We start from the raw sequence: 22,114 nt of genomic DNA, 5'->3' as shown, positions 1-22,114 counted from the left end.
TAATACTTCAAGCTATTTAGCATTCCTGTACAAATTATCTTAAAAGTCAAAGACTGTCTAATATATATATTTAAACGTGAATAACAAAAGCGATACTTACTACTAATATGATGGAGAGACTCTCATTCAAAATCCAGCACCCCATTCTGACAGCTTTGCTCTGTTGCTGTCAGCAAATTATTTCTTTCATTCACCTGAGTCTGCCTGCTGTATCCTTAGTAAGGGCTTCCCTGCTAAATTATTTTGTCTTTTTGTCTTAGGAAGCACCTACTGGGAGCAGCTCTCGAGGAATTTCTAATTAAGGACTTCTTGCCAAAGGCACATCACCAGGCTGACATGTCTTATGACCTGGGTGAATACAAGGCAAGTCTCTGTCTAATGATTCTCTTCTTCAAAGATTTCATAAGAAAAGAAAGCTCGTTTTATTAAATTATCCTCATGTACTTTATACCCCATTCATTTTCTCCATGATTGCAGTCAAGATGATAATAAGTCTTTATGTAAATTTGAGACATAACCTCACTGACGGAGGTCGGGGACAGCAAAATACTTCACTTGAACTTTTTCTACTTTATTTCCTCCACCTTTTTACTCCCCGCCCCTTTTAAAAAATTCCTTTATAGAAGATACAGAGTGGTATCAGAATGGTAAATAAACATGAATTAAACAGTTTTTTAGAAGATGGTGAAAAAAAGAGAAAAAGATCTTTGAGTATGACTCTAAAGATTGAAGTAGATGCTATTTGTGGGATTGATGGAATGAATGTTATTTTCCCCCCATTCGAACTTGGTGAACCCTGAGATAGATGAGATTATCATAGCGAATCCAGAAAAAAAAAAAAAAAGAAAGAAAGAAAAAGAACTGTGCAGCCATTTTATGCTTTTGTGTTCCTTACAAGAACTATGACTATTTTGGTAGACAAAGTTGTTCCAGTTGAAGCAATTTGCTTGTTACTCCTGACCCAAGTATTTCATTTAAAAATTTCAGATAATTAAGATGAAAAGAAGAGGAGAGTTACACCATTTAAACAATTGCCTAAGCTTCTGTGTCTTTATGTGGTGAATCCATTTAGTGGTCCTACAAGAATTTTTTTTTAAATTTTTTAAAGTTGATAGGAACAGTGATTTGATAGTCAATGACCTATATAATGATAGTAATGATGATAATAATAATAGTATTAATCCTAAATTTTAAATAAGTAATCCAGGCACTAGGTTAAGAACTTTTTGATATTATCCAATTAAGTCATGCATTAACTCTATGGAGTATGTATTAAAAGCTCCATTACACGCATGTAGAGAGAGGCCCAGTGAAGTAACTTGCAGTAGGAGCTGTTGGGACTTGAGTTTGGTTCTCTCTGAATTGAGCATCTTTATTGTTAACTGCTACCTTACACTGTGTTTTTTAATTAAATACTAATATATGGATTTGTGCATCAAACCTACTTAAGTACAGATATTAATCTCATTCCTATAAATTGGACATATTTAAGCTATAGGAATTCCTCTAATTTAATTTGTTAATTACAGATAAACAAGTTATTATGTATGATTAACTTTCTTGTCCACTGTAACATAATCATAATGAATTATAGAAAATGGAAATGACCCATATGATCTAGTAATCCTATTGCTGTATATTTACTCAAAGAAAATAAAAACACTAATTTGGAAGGACATATGCACCCCTATGTTTACTGCAACATTATTTAAAATAGGCAAGATATAGAAGCAATGTAAGTGTCTGTCTGTGGAAGCATGAATAAAGAAGATATAGTACAGACCCCGCCAGCACACATACTCACACACAATGGAGTATTAGTCAGTCATAAAAAAGAACGATATCTTGCCCTTTGTGACAAATGGATGGGGTTAGAAAGTATTGCGCTAAGTGAAATAGGCCAAAGAAAGACAAATACCGTATAATTTCATGTATATGTGAAATCTAAAAAACAAAACAAACCAACAAACAAAAACAGACTCCTAAATACACAGAACAAACTAGTGGTTGGAGGGGTGCTGTGCATAGGGGATGAGTGAAACAGATAAAGGAGATTAAGGGATACAAACTTCCAGTTATAGAATAAAGAAATCATGGGAATTAAAAGTAAGGCATAGGGAATAGGGTCAATAATATCCTAGTAACTTTGTATGGTGACAAATAGTAACTATACTTACCATGGTGAGCATTGTATGCAGTTTTAAATCACTAAGTTGTGCACCTGAGACCAATGTAACATGGTCTGCTAACTGTCCCTCAATAAGAAAGATTTAAAAAAATTAATACATAGCCTATCTTGTATGAACCATGATTTTTATCTTCTCTGTAAAAAGATGCTTTGGGAATCTTGGGGTCCTCAGATGCAGGGAAGGTATTGTCCTTCGGTTGGCTAATTCCTAGTGAGAGCAAACACTTTACACAGGGACTCATCTTTGATGTGCAAACAACCCATCCAGAGGGCATGCCCCCCAATTACCTCCTTTACCAAACTCTCTCTCGCATACCAACCTGATGTTGTCTCTGCCCTATGTTACCCCAGGACCAGGGACTGTAACCAGGGACCACCCCTCCAGTTCAGAGCCTACTGAAATTCTTCCAAATGACCCAATCCTAAGCTTGTTCAGCTTGCTCACGCTGCATTGCCCGTGTCTTCCTGAAAAAACAGTACAATAGCTGCTCTGGCCCACGCTCTCCCTCTCGCTCCTTCTCCTCCTGACCTACCCTGCTTCTTCCCCTTGTGGCCCTGCGTGGTATGACTTGGGAACTAGAAGTGATAAACTCTTCTTTCAAGGCAGATGTCTGCCTTGATTGATTGAAACAAATACTGGATTGAAACAACTTGCTTACGATACTTGATTATAACCAATCCAAGGTACATTTTAAAACACCTGTATTCCTAAACATCTTGATCTTTGGAGTCACAGATGAAGGATTTTGAAGAACGGACACATTTTCTACTTGTCATCCGGCTCTGACTCTGTTATACCTTTTAAGTCTGTTTCTCCATTTTTCTGCTAGGGCTAATGATAATATCTACCGCATAGAGCTAATCCTGTTGCTTCTTCACCTCCAATTCCCCTAACTGACACTTAGAAACACACTCACAAACACACTCACACTTCTGGGAGATGATGCCTGTCCGGGAGAAGTCTTAGATTTACCTGCAGCAATCTAGCAAATTTGCTTCTCTTTAGAAACAAAAACATCATTCGTAAAGAATTTTCCCCTCTAGAAGTATATAAAAGTACAGATACTTTGGCAGCATTAACCTGAGGTTAGAGTGCACTTAGTGAAATATTTTCAGTAGCCTGTTTAATAGCAAGCAATATAAAGATGTAAAGTCTTCATGTTCATTTCTTTGAGCCAATAATCTTCCATGATGAAATGATTTGTTATTTCTGAAGTGTTTAGGATTTACATATCTTAGAGGCCTTATTCAGTTGGGTTATAAAAATTAATTCAGAGAGAATACATCTAGAATGTTATACTATCTTGTCTATTTTAGATTCAATAAGTGTGAGGAAGGCTGGAACCTTCCAGCCTTCTGTACTCTGCCCACAGCGTTACAAATGAGACGCGTGTTTTGCTGAATAATAATGTGTAGTCACATTTTTGGTTAATTGCTGAGGATGTTGCTAGTGCCCCAATAAAAATAAAATGTAAAGGTTTAGGTTTAAAAAAACACTGTTGGTGGGAATGCAAGTTGGTGCAGCCTCTTTGGAGAACAGTGTGGAAATTCCTCAAGAAATTAAAAATAGAACTTCCCTATGACCCTGCAATTGCACTCCTGGGTATTTACCCCAAAGATACAGATGTCGTGGAAAGAAGGGCCATCTGTACCCCAATGTTTATAGCAGCAATGGCCACGGTCGCCAAACTATGGAAAGAACCAAGATGCCCTTTAACGGACGAATAGATAAGGAAGATGTGGTCCATATACACTATGGAGTATTATGCCTCCATCAGAAAGGATGAATACCCAACTTTTGTAGCAACATGGACAGGACTGGAAGAGATTATGCTGAGTGAGATAAGTCAAGCAGAGAGAGTCAATTATCATATGGTTTCACTTATTTGTGGAGCATAACAAATATCATGGAGGACAAGGGGAGTTAGAGAGGAGAAGGGAGTTGGGGGAAACTGGAAGGGGAGGTGAATCATGACAGACTATGGACTCTGAAAACAATCTAAGGGGTTTGAAGGGGCTGGGGGTGGGAGGCTGGGGTACCAGGTGGTGGGTATTAGAGAGGGCACGGATTGCATGGAGAACTGGGTGTGGTGAAAAAATAATGAATACTGTTATGCTGAAAATAAATAAATTTAATTTTAAAAAAATAAAAAAAATTAAAAAAACACAAAAAAACAAAAACCCCCCACATCTTTCCCTACTCCATTCTTATTTGTCAAGTGCCATGTGTTTTATTCCTCATTTGAATATGTAAAGACACGTTGTGTTCAAGCGTAGCTATTATTCATTTATAGCCCACAAAAATGGTTCACAGTTGTATTATAAGAGTATAACTCACGACTTTACTTCAGTGTTTTTCTTCAGACATTTTATTTTTTTAGAACTTGCAATGATATTTAGTTTACTCATATAAAAATATGTGAACTTCAAATTATATTCAAATTCATTCAGAGCTCAACACTTTTGTGCAACTGATGTATATATCTTTTCATCTCAACTTTTCTATTTTCACATTTAAGAATAATCTGATGATACCACTAGTTGGTTTACAATATTGGAATCAGATTTCATAAGACTCAAGCTATCTTATACCACACACCTAAGTCCAATTCAATTCAGCCTCTGGGATCCTTCCTGGAAGCTCTCAGTTTGGATAAGTAAGATGTTGTGTTTGTTCTCATTATTCTTAATTTACCTGGGGCAAGTTTGGGGATACCGATCATGCCCCAAAAGTCTGCCTCAGTTTTTACTTCAATGAAGGAATCTGTACAAATTACAATTTAAGTCAAGACTACTGGAATCATTTTCCCAGAATCAAGGCCAAGTTAATATGGTTGCATATAAAGAGATAGGGAATGATACAAAATCTACTAAAATTATATAAACGCTCAGAACTAGTTTCACCTAGTTGTTTTCATTGCTAATAAGTTGTGCCCATTTCATTTCTTGGAATCTTCTCAGAACAAACAAAGTAAAGTTTGCATTGTTCATTTCCAAGGCAGATACAGTCTCTCTAATTAAACGAGTACACTCATTGGCTTTTCTAGTTCACCCACAAAAGATGATGGTTTTTTTTTCTCTTGTGAAGATCACCAATAACAAACTATTTTTAATGGAAAAGTAGGAGGGGAACAAAGCAAATATGTTTACAAATGCAAGTTAATTGCTTGTATGTACGGACACAAACTTTACATTGCCCAAACTATGTTCCAGGGCTGGATTTGCTCTATTATATTTTTATTCTTTCTTAGTTTCTTAGTTAAACAGTTGACCCAACAAAAAAACACCTTGATCTTCCAGCGTAAGACTGATCATCTAGTAACTTTTGCACTGTTGCATACTAAAATCTAAGCTCCCTGTAGATATATCAGAGCACTTATAGTGTAAAAATAGCATTGCCAAATTTTCCTCTTCTAAGTGCTAAACATGTTTTTGCCTTTTCCTTCAAGCAAGGTAAACATGTAAGTATTAGAGTGAAAAAGATGAACAAAATAAAGAATAAAAGACAAACACCATCACCTCAAATCCTTACATGGTTGTTTCGAGGAACATTTGTTGTGATAATTATGTAATTATAGAGACAAATTCCATGTGAGACAAATTCCATTTTTTAAAGGAAAAGCAGAATCAAAGAAAAATGAAAGTTCATACATTAACGTATATCTAATTTTAAAATAAAGTTTAATTAAGAGTATCACCAATACCCTACCTTTTACTGCATAAACATACTATATTTTTATTTTGGGAAACACTGGGGCTTTCTTAACACCACTTTAAAATGCCCTGTGGGACACCTGGGTGACTCAGTCAGTTGGGCATGTGCCTTTGGCTTAGGTCATGATCTTGGGGTCCTGGGATCAAGTCCCTCATAGGGCTCCTTGCTCAGTGTGGAGTCTGCTTCTCCCTCTTCCTGTTGCTGTCTTTCTCTCCTTCTCTTTCTCTCTCTCTGACAAATAAAATTAATTAAAAAATAATAAAATGCTTTGTATCACAAATTTAGTCAACCTTATCCAATTCAAACTTTTCCCCCTACCGATGGCATAATTCTTTCTTTATGCAACGTTCATAATTTCAGATGAATAGTTACTGAGGCCACTGCACGTATCACACGATGTTGGATACAGTGGGCAAAAGAGGTCTGGATTCCTTTATTGAGCTGCTTCCGCCGTAGTGGGAACACAGCAGGTGCACGTGCAACAATGGACGAACCATTGGAAGTGGGTGCATCTGGGAGTGGAAGAGACTGCACACCTGGGGACCACGAAAGCCCAAAGAAATCTAGGTGAGGATTTATCCCAGAGAGAACACTGTCTAGAGGCAGATCAAAGTCAAGAGTATATGGTGTGAGGAAGAGAAGGAAGAAAATAAGTTTAAGTTTCTGTGTCAGCCAAAAGGTCGGTCTAATAAGCTCTCCAAATCTCAAACAGCAAACAGAACTACTCCTGTCCCCAGTTCTCTTCTTGTAGTCACTTCTAGTCTGGTCTGCTAAGCCCAGAGGGCGTCCGTGCTTTGCTTATTCCCGTTCTCCTGACTACATCTTCCTCATTGCTCACACGCATTTACGACACCTTTCTTCTTTATATTTATCAAGTTGCCTGAAACCCCTCTCAGAGCCCGTTGGAGAGCTCCTTCTCACGGGGCACGGATGCTGTATCGCCTTTGGATTGTGGTTCAAAAGAGAGCAGAGGGAATGACTCATTTCTCACCCCAAACTAAGAGACACAGTTCAAAGTCTCTAGTTCTGCCGGTTTAAGTGTTCTGTTTTAGGAATCTAGTGAAAGACAGAATTCTCATGCTTTTTACACATGTGTCCAGCATACACCGGCACAGAGTAGATGTTACATAAACACGGAGTCACATTCATGTCTCTATTTCTTAACATGGAAGAGACTTCTGTACAAACCCCTCTACGGTTATAGTCCGAGGATTTTCAAGCAGTCGGGGTTTTTCCTTAGAGTTGAAAAGCAAGAAGGAAGTTTTCCAGTCCCGGCCGTGAATCATTTAACTTCGGAGTTCACGAAAATTTAAAGTTTAAGAAGGCTAGTCTAGAAATCCGTTCTTTGCATATTCAAGCTGTTCATCTCTCAAAAGTCAAAGTGGATGCCAGAATTCCATAGATTTCATTTTTCAAGATGAACATTCATCTTTGAACATATTTCAAGGCAGATGGTTTACAGTTCATGTATTTGTTGCCGTTTTTCTGCCACAACAACTAAATATTGAAGCCACATATTTGTGATGAGGAGAGCACTTCCAAACCATGTCCCCGCTGCTCTCCCGCGTCGCATGCTTGCCGATCCGCTGTGCACAGCGGGGCAGGTTCTGAGGAGTCACACGATGAATTACATCCATTTGATTTAATAGACAGGGAAGGGGGGGAAGTCACATAAAACAAACTTCCTATAAATAAATATTTCTTGTAACAGCCATGAATTTTCTGGTAGCGAATAAGAAAGCAAATGAACATCTATTGAAATATTCTGTTTCCTTGATCCATTTAGATAAGCTGGAAAGTTTACTTTCAAGCCTTCTAGTCCCTGAGAAGGTAGTTGGCCCAAATGTGGGCATGTTTGACCCAAGTTCAGAGAAGAGTGGGAAGATCAAATAAAGGTTTGGCAACTTCAAAAAAATAAAACCAGCAGATGTGAAAATGAAGCTGGAGGAGGTCTTGCACGTTTACGTTGAAGGATGCCGACGACATGCAAAAGGTCCAGTGGTGCCTCTGAGCTGGGACCGAATGGTTTGCTCTTCATTTGTCATCTCATGAGCCATTTCTTATCATTCTGCTTGACTGTCAATCATTGCATGATTACAACTTCGAAGACTCATTTTGTTAATAAAGAACCATTAGGAAGCTAAGCTAGAAACAGAAATTTTAAAAAAGGAAAAAAAAAAATAAAAGGAGGTGTGTTTGCTTGGTACCATGACAAGATTCCTCTGGGTATTCAATAAGCACCAAACAAGAAACTGACAAAATGGGAGAAACCTGTTTACCATCAGTATCATCACCATCATCCAACATACTGGACGCGTACACACTAAAAGACTGAGTGATATATATTTTTAAAATTTTATTTATTATCTGAGAGAGCGAGAAAAAGCATACAAGCAGGGGGAGAGAAGCAGGCAGAGGGGGAAACAAACTCCCTGCTGAGCAAGGACCTCCCGTGCCCCCGGTGTGGGACACAATCCCAGAACCCTGGGATGATGACCTGAGCCAAAGACAGATGCTTAAATGACTGAGTCACTTAGGGATCCCAAGTGATATATATTTTAAAAAGATTTATTTATTTATGAGAGAAAGAGAGAGAAAGAGAGAGCACGAGTGAGTGGGAGGAAGCAGAGGGAGAGAATCCTCAAGCAGACTTCCTTCTAAGTGCAGAGCCGAAGCAGGGGCTCAATCTCATGACCCAGGAGATCACAACCTGAGTTGAAACCAAGAGTTCGACACTCAACAGACAGAGCCACCCAAGTGCCTCTGCTGAGTGACATTTTTTTAGAGATGGTTTGCAGAGTCTCATATTTTGAATCAAAATTGCCTAGAATCATGATACTTAATCTTAAGGATAATTTAGAGCAATATTCTCATTTTACAAAGAAGAAAACTGTCTCTACAGGGAGGTTAGGGACTAGTCTAACTGCATCTTGCTGCTTAGTAGAGAAACAGGTCTAGAGCCCAAGGTGTTCCTGACCACTGGCTATTTCCTTACATCCCGACTACATCTCTTGTTTTCGTACCTTTGCAGTTTATAGGAGAGAGCTAAAGGAGTTAGTGAAAAGCATCTCCTAAAAGCTCACTTCAGAAGGCCAGATCCTAGAGGATGGGGCCTGGAAGAGCAAACAAGGGGGGGTTTAATCACTCTCCAGAAGCCTAAGGAATGGATATTTCCAGAGGGCCTCCCGCGTCCCAGGTATTTCATACATGGTTATGCATAATCCCCACAGACCTCTGCAGAAGGTATGGTAAGATGCATTTTATAGATGAGGAGGATGTGGAGAGGCAGAGTCTTGGGAACTATTCTAAGATCTCCTAGTTAGCACTCATCCTGGCTGAGCTAAACTACAAGCCCACTGTGCCTGCTTCTCCATCCCATGGTCTGTCTGACCATGTTGTTTTGAAGACAGACACACGGAGTCATTTCCCAGAGCAACAATGACAACCTCCCCTGCATGCATGAACGCTTCTGCTCTGATGGGTGTCCAGAGCTAGAAGGCATTTTATGATGGATGGCGGGGCTGATTAACTTGAACCAATAAAGAAAAAAGTGTGATTCAGGACAACTGGAGACATTAAACTGTTGTTTCTGCCACAGGTAAAGAGAGGATCAGTCATGTGCTTACTCTGCCCTGGATTTTATGTCGAATTTTAAAGTTGATACTTAAAATGTAGATTTTCCCAATGGAAGACTACAATTTAAGAAGACAATTGTCCTGAAGGAATGCCCTGTAGATAACTCACAATAAAATGTATTTTCCTAATGGCAATATTTTACTGATATCTTGGCCCATGAAGAGAAAATAATTATACAGGATCCACCTTAGAAGGGAGATGGCTCTTCAAGAACAGTGACCTTCTATAAGTAAGTTGAAAATCTGTATACCCACCTCTTGTTTTTGATGCTTGTTCGACTCCTACATCCCTCTCCCTCCCCCCTCCCAGCCAGTGGAGGTGTTAGCTGAAGGTGGGGGTGCTGGTTCTAAGAGCTACAGTCTCCAACTCAAACTCACCTATTTTTCAGTTCAAAGTCCCTTCCAGCAGGTGAGGCTAATGGAACCCAAATCATGGCTGCACATTATTTGACTGATCGACACCAGTTGTGAATAAACCCATCTGTCCTTTGCATTTTATCCCTTTTTCACATAACTTCAACTTTCCCTCCTTATCTCCTTCTGTGTTAGTGGTACAAACTCCTTGAAGATACCTCACCCCAATTTCCGTAGACAGAGCTAGCTCAGCTTCTCCTATTCCACTTATAATTAATATGTCCCTCATTCCAAAGGCTTTTCTTGGTATGATATTATTATCATAAGAAAGAGGCTGTGTTGTCAAGGTGATGAAGGTGATAAAATGTGCAATTTGGCTTTTCTTAGAACCGGTTGGTGAAACTCCCAACTTTGTTCAGATGATTTTGTCGGATGACTGCAAAATACCCCCCGAGATTCTTAACACCTTCTCTATTTTCTGCCTCTCCCCATTTGGGTATGTAGGTCTTGTCTACATATATAATTCCCCCCTAAGTTTGGCAACTTAATAATTTTTCAAACCAACCTCGATTTTACTTCACTGGGCTAGATGTCCTCGCTGGTCGCCATGGCCTGACGCGCATCCATCATGTCTCACGCACTCATGGCTCAACATGACACAAAGGAAAACTGGGGGACGGAAAAGGGAAGAGACTGGATGTACCGTGAAATTGGAGGAAAAGCTCGAGGGAGAATGAGTTTTGTGGGGAGCTAAATCTCCAGTGTTCCTGATTATTTTTAGACCACACACGGTTTGAAGATGGACAACAAGAAGTAGAGCTTGAAACGGCTGCAGAAAGGAAAAGCACGGCTATTCGGAGAGCGGCATCGGGCTGTCTTTCATCCTTGTCAACTCTCTTCAGTATACACCTCCCTTTGTTCCTCACTTGACAAACATTATGGAAGGCTGTGTCTCAGGGGTGCTGGGCCCTGGGGTGCCCTGATGAATAAATACAGGCTTATTTCCAGATGCTACCATGTAGCAAGCCAGCCATCATTTGGGGTCCCTTGGCTCTGCCTCTGTATTTCAATCTGTCTTCTCCTGTGTATCCCTCTCCCTGTATGCTTGCTTATACTTCCCTCAGACTTCTGCAGCGGCCCACGGACTGAAATGTCCATCTAGAGTCATTTTGCCTTCATCCCGTCTCTGCAACCATAGTGCTTACCTTTCTAAACCCAGAATGGATCATGTTCTAACTGTGCATCTGTGTCCGTGATGACTCCAGTGAAAAAGCCTGGCCCCAAACCCCCAATCCAGCTTTGTCTCTTTCATTATTCGGCACACCCCATGAGCCAGCCACATGTGAACTCATGAGGATGCTAGTATTATGCTCGTGCTTTCTGGAACATTCTTCCTTCTCTTTTCTGCCTTGAATGAGTCAGGGTTCCCAGAGAGACAGAACAAGTGGGACACATACATTTATTTAAGGAACTATCTCATGGGATCATGATCATGGGGGCTAACAAGTTTAAAATTTGTTGAGTAACCTGGCAAATCAGGCAAGAGTTGATGTTAAATCTTAAGTCCAAGTTACAGAGGGCAGCAGGGTTTCTCCCTTCCTTTCTTCCTCTCAATATTTTATTTATTTATTTGAGAGCGAGACAGCGAGTGAGCAAGTGACTGAGCATCAGTCTAGGGGGAGGGGCAGAGGGAGAGAAAGCAGACTCCTTGCTGAGAAGGGAGCCCGATGCGGAGCTCAATCCCAGGACCCTGGGATCACGACCTGAGCTGAAGGCAGATGCTTAACATACTAAGCCACCCAGGTGCCCCTGTAGTAAGGTTTCTACTACTGGAAACATTGCAGTTTTGAGGAGAATTCCTTCTCCTGTGAGGCTCCTCAGTCTTTGCTCTTAATGCCTTCAGCTGATTGAATGAGGCCTGACTGCATGATGGAGAATAATCTGCTTTACTCCAGGTTTCCTGGTTTAAACATTTAAAAAATACCTTCACAGCAACATCTAGACTGGAGCTGGGTGCCATAGCTTAGTCACGTTGGCACATGAAATCAACTGTCACATGCTTCATAACCTTAGCCCCCTTCAGTCATTAGTTCCAATCTGGCCTCCTCTGGCAGGTTTCTTCTCTTGGAAAGGTTTCCAGCCAACTGTGGTGGGTGCTGAAAGGAGGAGTTGTAGATCAAGGTACAGTACTGCCAGTAAGCAGCAGCCATCTGCTCAGTGTGGGGATGAGGAGGAGGAGTTCCTTAAGGAGTTGGTCCTGTGGTATGAGCCTTGAGCAACAAATTGGAATTCAACAGGGCAGAAAGAGACGCAAGAGTTTTCGGGGGTTGGGGGGTGGTAGGGCAGCAGGTGTAAGGCAGAGTCACAAAACCACATGGATGCGAGGGAATTGCATGTACACACAGGTAAAGGTGAGGGCCAGTGACAGGTAAAGGTGGGGACAGAGGTAAAGGTGAGGACAGGATGGGCCAGAGCAGAGACTGGGGATGTAGGTCAGGGCCAGATCACTAAGGGCCCTTATAAGTTTCCTACGGTTGGTTCCCTCTGGAAGCTCTGAGGGGAAGTTCCTTCTGTGCCTATCTCTCATGGCCTCTGGTGGTTATGGGTACCTTGGGTATTCTTCAGCTTTGGGCTATATAATCCCAACCTCTGTCTCCATCTTCAGGGGCCTCCTTTCCCTTGTGTTTCTCCTTTTCTGTCTCTTATAAGAACAGATTTTTAGGTCATCATATTTAGGTCATCATATTTAGGGCCTGTCCTAAACCAGAATGATCTCATCTTGAAATCATTTACCTTTATTATATTACTTACAGTATTATACCCGCAAAAACGTTTATTCCAAGTAAAGTCTCCTTCTGACATGCCAGGTGGACGCATCTTTTGGAGACCACAATTCAACCCACGACAGCCTTGTAGGAAAAATAATGGACTTGGATCTGGATCTTCATTCAGAGATCACATACCGAATTCCGGATAGCTAATGTCAGTGAGGCCCAGGGCTCAAGGTGTCGGCCGCTACCTACCTCATCTGCAGTGGGTAGCTCTACCTAGCTCCAGAAGCAATGGGGTCAACATGATCATATCTTTTAATTTTTGGAGAAAAGTGAGATTTATAGAATCATATATGAAATCTCCTTACTCTGAAATTTGGAAATAAGTTTAAATTAAAAGGACTTAGGGGACAATGAGTCATGCCAAATCATGAAATGTAGTTTGGTGGAGACAGGTCCCAGACTGCTGTATCTGAAGATGACTGACATCCGGGTGAAGGATGGAGTAGAGGGCCTGAGCCTGGAAACCAGAAGGCAAAGGAGGAGGCCATTGCAATAGCCCAGGAGAATATACTTGAGAGTGTAACTAAGGAGGGAAACCCTTAACGCATTGCCAAGCCGTCTGTGAACACTCACTGTAGAAATACAGGAATTAATGGTCATTTACGAATTCTAGGACATATGAAATATAAAGCCAGAGGAGGCAGAAATGTTCTCCTATGGACTAAATATATAAAAAATTTCCTGTTTCTTTTAGAAACTAGATCTATCAACTAACATTCTGCTTTCATTTTCAAGTGAAAAATGTAACTGTATACACAACTAATTAAATTAATATAGCTTATTATGACAAAATAATTTCTTTTCACTTTGTGGACAGCACCACATTTTATATTAAGCTGCTAATACTCATAACTATATGATTTAAAAATCAGCCAAGCTTGAAAAATTATTGTCTCCGACATTCCCCATGATCAAAGCAACCCCAATTATAATATTATATTAACCAAGCTAAAAAATAGTATTACAATTTCTAACCTTTCTGAACTGTAATTAGGCATCTAACTATGTATCCAAATTTATTTGATATATTTGCATAGTTAATTAATTATGATTTATTTAAAAGTATTCCATTTGTAAAACTTTGCTCTCCTTAGCCCACAAATCAAATTGCCCAGGGATAAATTTAATTTTTAAATATCTTTTTAAAATTGTGTTAAGATATGTTTAAGACACAGCAGAAGAACGTGCTGGAATATATGACTCTTTCTCCCTTAAAAAATAAAAAGTTTTAAGAAGAGATGGGGCTAAGTTAGAGGAACCCAATAACGAAAATGGAAATGATGCATTTGAGGAGCTGTGAAGTCTCCTTCAAAACAACAATTGACTGAATAATGAACTGGAAAAGAGAGTACCCCTAAAAGTCACTTGATGCACATCCAGAGAAGAAGCTTTCAAACTTGCAGGATCTATTAGGCTATCTTCAGTGCATCCACAACTCTGTTCAAGTTACATGATCTGGAATGCCACGGAGCATCCCACTGAGCTCCTGTGCACTTCAGTGTCATGCTCAAGGTCAAACTATTAGGATATAGATTAAATGTTTGAAAACCTTTTGAAATAAATACCAGAGATTAAACTGGCTGGACATCTGCATGAACTCAAGTGTCCAGGTAAAAAAATCAGTCAATTATTCAGATGTTTACAATATCAAAATATATGGATGAAGAAATCTTCCAAATGTCACTAGATTTTATAGACCATGTGAACCTATCTGTTTGATTTTAACATCTGACATTTCTGGTCAAGGCTGTGACCTTACTAGATGTTGGGGATTCTGTCATTTCTTATAATGAATGCCGAGTAAACGATTTTTATTCTATGTGCTGCTGTAACAAGCAATAGGCCAAATTATTTAAATATTAAGGAACAGACAGCTACGTTTGTGACAAAAACAGAAAACTCCAGGTAACCAAATAAAGAGGGTGTGAAAAGCGATAGTGGTAAAAGCAGTAGGGATTTCCAGGATGAAAACTCACCTTTGGACCTACAGGTTAAAGAAGATGTCCCAGGCCTATCTGAGAGATGATATCAGCATTCCTGTTCATTGGAAATAGCTATGAAATCACTCCCTAATCCATAAATAGGAACTGAAAAATCTTTGCTCTTAAGCCAGAAAGACAAGCATTCATACTGTGCTGTGGAAGGAAACAGAATCACCTTGAGTGTAGGAACCTTAAATTTCTACTGAAAGATAATGAAGCTTGGAGCCACAAATCAATGTAAAAATAGTTCATAGCCAGTGAAAGTCTTAGGGTCTTGGCAGAAGCACTAGAAAATGTCCCATGGAAGATTGGACTCAACTATTGGTTTTCTCTTAAGACCTATAGAAACTTTAATACGTACAAAGTTAGGTTCAATACAAGACAGTCCAGAGACAATAAATGGAATAATTACCATCTAAATTATTAGCAATGAAAGAACAATAGCTACACAAAGAAGATTTACTCCAAATTATTTTTAAAGGGTAATTAGACTACATTTTGAGGTGTATACCATAAGGACAAAGTGAACTGAAATATATACTTAACTAGTATTTTTAGTTAATAATATTATCAATTATAATTTTATAATTATAATATATATAATATGTATAATGATATTATTATTAATATGAGACTGTTGTGTGTATTAAAGGATAAAGAAAATGAATGTTTATATTGACACCATTGAAAACAAAGGCTTTCCATGTTAGAGAAAGAATGACACAGCTGTGAGACCGATGAGGCTAAAAAGAAACTCTGTAATTATAGGTTTGAACTAGAGGTATTAGTATAAAGACATAATACATATTTATCTAAAAGATTATCTTCAAATTTGTTAATAAAAAAGGCTAGGGGGAGAAAAAACAGAACAATGAAATGGCAAGGGACAATGATCATCTCTTGGCTCAGAGCGTGGTTTCTAGATACCATTTCCAATAAGAGATGCCACAAATCCATGGAGAATTGTTGAGTCCAGTAAAGTGTTGATTCCTGTTGAACAGGAAATTTATGAGATCCTGGAATTTCTTGTCCTACACAAAGGAAGGGAGCTGTCTATCAGACTCCCAGTAACATGAGTTACATGTTGAGCCAAACTGAAAAAGTTCCCAGTGGCCAGAGACAATTTGAGGACCAATTAAAAATAACAATGTATCAAATATGTTTAAATGCATGACTTCATAAGGATACTAAAAAAAGAAGCAACTTTCTATTACCTTTGGAAACTGTTGGAATCCAGTTCGTTTATTAGAAAACCGATAGAGGGGAAAAAAATAAAACAGGCTTACATTTTAATCCTATATTTCTGTTTGAACTCTGCTTAGGGTAACCAAATAATTTATGAAAAAAAAAATTCTCTTTTTCAGAGTACTGAAAGCTTTTGATTCCAATGGGAATAAAATGATTTTAAAATTACCATTTTGTACCCTTTCCCTAACTCTAATACTAATTCCAGCTGGAGTGGATTTAGGCAATTTTTACCACTAGCTGGTAACATTAAAAAAAAAAAAAAAAGAAAAGAGAAATTCAACCAGACATTATGAATTCTCTTTATGGTACATAACATTATGAAGTATTTACCAAATAAAATATTAAACTTTTAATTGATTAGATTTCTATATATAACCACAAAGTTTCAGGAATTATGGAGAATAAAGGTAGGACTATTTAAAGTAATACCTAGATGTGTTTAGCAAACTCCAGATTAAAAGATACTCTATAGGACAATCTACTTGATTTCTTCAAACAACAGTGCAAAAGTTGGAGGAAATCTGTACATCAAAAGAGACTTAAGATCCATTAAACAGTTGCAGTGTATGGACCTTAATAAGCATCTGACTGGAAAATAAAATTATAAGAAATTATGAGACACTAAGGGATATTGAACACTGTGTGGATTAGGTGATACCAAATATATTTTAACCTTCAGGTATGGCAGCGCTATTGCTCTTATGTTTTTAAAAGAGTCCTTATCTTTAGAGAGATATTGAAATATGTATTGATGTAATGATGTAATATCTGAGTTTTGTTTTAAAATAACTGAGAGGTTAGGGGAACAAATGAAAAATGATTGGCCAAGAGTTGTTTGATGATGATGATGATGATGATGATGATGATGGTGATGTTTAAATATCTTATTTATTTATTTGAGAGAGAGCACAAGCAGGAAGAGTGGCAGGCAGAAGGAGAGGGAGAAGCAGACTCCCCCTTGAGCAGGAAGCCCAGCACAGGAGTTCGATCCCAGGACTCTGGGATTATGACCTGAGCTGAAGGCCGATGCTTAAGTGATTCAGCCACCCAGGTGCCCCAAGTTTGTTATTTCTGAGTCTGGGACAGGGACATGGGGGATTCATAGTATTATCCTCGCTGATATGTAACACAACAAAGAGTTCTAGACAAAGAAATAACAAAAAGGTGATGACTATTAATAGATTAAATGATAAAAAGCAAGTATAACAAAATAACAAAGATAAAACTGAAGCAATGAACCCCCCAAAATAGAGATTTTTTAAAAAATAGATGAAATATTTGGTTTTCAAGAAACATAAATTAGTGTATGTAATGTACTCAAGGAAAAATAAAATACCTGAGTAGAACAGTAATGAGCAAAGAAATGAATTGTCAAAATCCTATCTTGTCTTTTCCCAAAGCAGTGGTAAGACAATAGGTCCAAGAATTTTTAGAAGAAAGTTTTATGAAACATTTAAAAGAAATCTCTATCTTAATAAAAACAGTTATATGGTAATATATATAGGCTTGATAAACTAGAGGAGGAAAGTATAAGAAAATTATAACCAAGTTTTGTTTTGAAACATGATGTAAAATCTTAAGTAAAATATTAGCAGATTGAATATAAGGGCATACAAAAAACCTTGTTAGGACCAACTAGTGTTTTATTTGAGAAATTCAAGGTTTGTTTTTTTTTAAAGATTAGGCAATCTCTAAATATTATTCATTATATTGACAAATTAGGATCAAAATCCATATAGTCATCTCAGTGGTTGAGAAAAATCATTCTATGAACTTCAATATTCTTCTTCAATGAAATCTTGTATTAAGCTAGGAATGGAAGGAATTTTTAAGCTAAAGAAGGGTATCTAACCAAAAGTTATATAAACCTCATACTTACTGTTAAAATTTAAAGAGCATTTCCATTAATATACTTTATAAGGCAAAGATGTTCATTATAATCATTTATAATCATGCAAACTTGTTCTCATAACCTAAAAGGTAAGACAAGAAATAGAACTACTATTTATAGAACTGTGAAGAAAAAGCAGACTGCAAAGGATCATCTACAGACATAATCTGAGAGAATCAATGGACAAAATATTATAGTTACTGAAGGATTATAGGAAAATTAATAGATATAAAACCAACAAACACAAATTAATAGATTTCCTATTTCTAAAATATAATCAGTTAGAAAGTCCTCTTCACATTAACAATACCATTTCTCAGGTAGCCAGGAGCAAATTTAACAGAAGGCACGTTAGATTCTCATGGGGAAAATTATAGAACTTTGTTGGAGAACATTGGAGGATTCTTGAAGTAATAAAAACATATACCATTTTTATCAATGTGAATGGAAAGACTCAAAATGATGAAGTTGCCATTTGCCTTCAAAATCAGTTTTTTTAAAAATTCTGTTTATTTTATTTTTTTAAAGATTTTATTTATTTGACAGAGAGAGAGATCACAAGTAGGCAGAGAGGCAGGCAGAGAGATGGGGGGAAGCAGGCTCCCCGCTGAGCAGAAAGCCCAACGTGGGGCTCAATCCCAGGACCCTGGGATCATGACCTGATCGGAAGGCAGAGGCTTAACCCAGTGAGCCACCCAGGTGCCCCCAAAGTCAGTTTTTAAGTTCAATGTAATTATAATTAAAATCCCATCACTAAGTTTTTGGAATTTGAGGGATGGATTAAAAAATGAAAATGAAAACTAGGTCCCCCAAATATCTAAGACAGTTGTGAAAACAAAATAAATAGAAGAAATAGGCAAAAACAAAGATAAGACAGTTACTGGATCAGCTAACAAGAGCAATATAAAATGATGAGGTTCTGCAAAAAGAAAACTTAAAAACAAATTGCTGAGTGGTGCAGAATGTAATATCTAGAAGCAGGTTTATCTTATTGAGAACTTATATGAGGGGTGACTTCTGCATGTGGGTGGGAGATGGACTATTTAATACATAAGTTGATAAAATGATTTTAAATGCAGGAAAAATATCATCCTTATCTCACATCATACACAAATCACTTCTGTGTGGATTAAAAAAAATGCAGGAGATAAATTTATCATCTGGGAGCAGAAAAGGAAGTCTTCAGCAAGGTACAAAAACCACAACTCTAAAGAAGATTTATAAGTTTGACTACATCAAAATTAAAGTTCTAATTGATAAAATGGATGAAATATATACTTAAAGAAATGTAAAAACTAAGCAAATACTTTTAACATATATAACTGGTACAGAATTTGTATCTTTAATATAAGAAAGATGTAAGAAAATACTAGAAACCCATAAAAAGAGGACTCACCAGAAAACTAGGCAAATGAAACTGGACAATGAGTTTCAGTGAGAAGAAGAGAATATCAAATCGGTTAATCTACATGTAAAGGGAAATTTAATTTTATTAATAATCAGAGGTATACAAACTGAAGAAATCAAGTTTCCTTTTTAACTTACTTGATTGGCAAAAATTAGAATGTCAGACTCTATTGATTTGGTGAGGATAAGGGAAAAGGAATTCTTCCAAACTGTGGATGGATGTATTAATTGTTACAACCACTTTGGAAAGCTGTTTTGTAATAGGTAGATGTCTTGAATACTTGTACTCCTTGCCACCTAGTAACTCTTCCAGGTACCTGCCTTGAAGAAACTTTCACACATGTATCCAAGGAGATATATACAAAACATTTGTTGCAGCTTTCCAAAAAAAGTAATAAGTTTAAAACCACCTAGTGTCCACAAATAGGAGAATGTATAAAAGACTTGACTTTGGGCTACATCTGCTTTTATAATTGTATTACCTTTATAAATCTTAATCAAACTCATCTCTTGGCCGGTATTTTGCCATTAATTTGGTGTACAAAATTATGTAGTCTTCTCCTTCCTCAGTGATTTTCTATGATTGCATTTTTTTAATGTTCTTATGGCTCCTGAAATAGGAAAAAAATTGACCAGAAATTAAAAATAACAAAGAAAGCCTTGGTTTTGAAGGATAGCCCTAAGTAGTAACTCAAGACTCAAGAGAAAGAAGGAAATTTATGGGGTGGTTGGAGGAGAATGGGACCAGAGGAGCATTTGCCATGGAGGGCGCTCAGGAGCTCTGGGTCTGCTGGGGACTGTGAAAGCTTGTGTGAACTGATTTGAGAACGGGAGGGAGTATCCTTTCAGTACTGTCCTTGGTCAAGGGCTTTATTTTCTGCTTAAAGTAAAAGAATTACTGAGCAAATATTTTATTAAAAACCCATGTTATCTCCATTAAAAATATTTTTAAAGGCATCTATAGCCTTTTAAATACAGTCCCGTTGTTGACTTTGGGGCACAAATGCTATGAGACTATTTTCTTCTTTTATGATTACATGTTAATTAAATATTCTGATTACATTACATAGTGATTACATATTCCCCTGCTTCAGTCTTTCCAAAGCAGGCATTTTAGACGATCTTGAAGTAGTCTTTCATAAATTATCACTTAATAAAAGAAAAGAAGCGTAGCCAATTATAATTAAGTGTTCAAGAGCTAACAGGTTTTTTTTTTCTTTTTCTTTTCAAAAATAAGTTCTGGGAAATTTGTGCAGTCTTGTATTCTGAGAAGCTAAAAAACCCTATAGCAACTGAAAAACGACATTGTTAAATAAATGAGGTGCAAAATTTGATTTACCTTAATATTGTTACAGTCTGGTGAGGAAACACCACAATATTCTTCATTCTGTCACTTACAAATTAAAAAAGTATCCATTGTTTATTTAAATCCTGCAGTGTTGTGGCTGTCAGGGCGACGGCAGATGCTGTGATTGATCTAAGCTCTTCCATGTTAAGGAACATGTGAATATTGCACTCATGGACACACGCGAACATATTTATGTCTACTCCTTGAGGACAGGCATGATTTATTTGTGTGTGCACGGAAATGAATTTTAGTTAAAATGAGTTACGATTTAGGGCAGCTGGTGATACTCTTCTGCTCACCTGTCTTGAGTAATTTACAAACTTTCATGTAGGTGCAAATTTAGTACTCTTTATCATGCAGATAATTTAGGAAAAAAATTTTAAACGTTTGGTAATTGCTCTACTAAATCATTATTTAGGTTTATGTCATTGTATCCATTCAGTTTTGGGTCACTTAGGAAGGTAGAATAGAAATGCCATTCAGGTTCAGTGTTAGGTTTAAGCAAAATTAATTATCTGTCTAGTGGTTTATCTGGATTGTGCTGGATCTGCTAATTAAATTTGCACAGTATATAGTTAGCCAAGTAAATGATGTAAGGATAATTTTGGAAATTGACAACGTGATGTTCCTGAATATTCCAGTAGAACCCTAATATCTTTCATTTAGTGTTAGTCTTCAAAAAGTTTCACTTGTGCCTTTTTCCTTTGGTCTGTGTACCTGTTGGCACACAGGTACCCCTGATAATGATCTGGTTGTTCCGTATTGGCATTTTTGTGGTGGGACTGGCGATTTAAACACGGCAGGCAGTAGATTAAGGCACACATCTTGGGGTCCTATGACCCCTGCCTCTGCTCTTTCCAGCCAGCTAACTTTTGCTGAAGTACTGACCTTCCTGACCCTCAGTTTCCATAGTCATACAAGGGAGATGATTGTAATACTTACTGGGCAGTTGCAAAGATACATTGGGAAGGCATACATCAATTTCTGGGCACAGTGCAGCATTAATGCATAAATCACGTTGGTTATTATTTAGGATACTCCCTCTCATGCAACAGGAATCTACAAGTTTCTTCTCTGAGGTAGCCAGGAGGCTTATGCTTGGTTTCTTCCCTATGTCACCTATGATAACGCTCCTCAAACCTGGCTTAAATTCAAATCACTTTTGAAAGTTTAAAACAATATAGATATCATATCTACTTCCAAATCAGTTGGGTAAAAAGGTTTGCATTTGTCCTGGACTTCATTACTTCTTAAAGTTTCTTGAAGTAATTCTAATAAGCCACCACAGTCGAAAACTACTGGCCACTGAAATCTTCCCCTTGAAGAAAATTCAGCCCTTGGCTGCATGGGGATACAGGAGTGGGAGTGGAGTGATGTATTGATTTCACTTCACCAAAAGACACCTAAAAATATACCCTATAATCCCGCTTTCCTTTTTTTACCTGCCATTCTCTTTTCAAGCTATTGTGGTTGAGTTTCCACCCTTGTCATGGTACATCCACATTATGGATG

The 22,114-nt window shown here is 37.8% G+C and overlaps 1 protein-coding gene and 1 long non-coding RNA gene across 4 annotated transcripts in view; one reads left to right on the top strand and one right to left on the bottom strand.

Annotated features, from left to right (window-relative positions):
* Window positions 1-145, bottom strand: part of NOX3 (NADPH oxidase 3) — a 56,053-nt gene extending 55,908 nt beyond the window's left edge. Inside the window, exon 1 of the mRNA XM_044243367.1 lies at window positions 101-145. Within this exon, the coding sequence (XP_044099302.1) occupies window positions 101-145 (45 nt within the window). The remainder of the gene's footprint in view (window positions 1-100) is intronic.
* A 6,124-nt stretch (window positions 146-6,269) lies between these two features.
* The window catches only part of LOC122903026, a 71,416-nt gene continuing 55,571 nt past the window's right edge, over window positions 6,270-22,114 (top strand). For 2 of the 3 annotated variants that reach the window (XR_006383913.1, XR_006383916.1), the window contains exon 1: window positions 18,976-19,037. This is a non-coding gene — a long non-coding RNA (uncharacterized LOC122903026). Of the gene's footprint in view, window positions 6,471-18,975; window positions 19,038-22,114 lie in introns of those variants that run through there. The other variant, XR_006383914.1, reaches the window with a different exon arrangement.

Source organism: Neovison vison, chromosome 1, assembly GCF_020171115.1.
Source record: "Neovison vison isolate M4711 chromosome 1, ASM_NN_V1, whole genome shotgun sequence".
NCBI classification, from domain to species: Eukaryota; Metazoa; Chordata; class Mammalia; order Carnivora; family Mustelidae; genus Neogale; species Neogale vison.
This window is presented reverse-complemented; position numbering and strand designations above follow the sequence as displayed.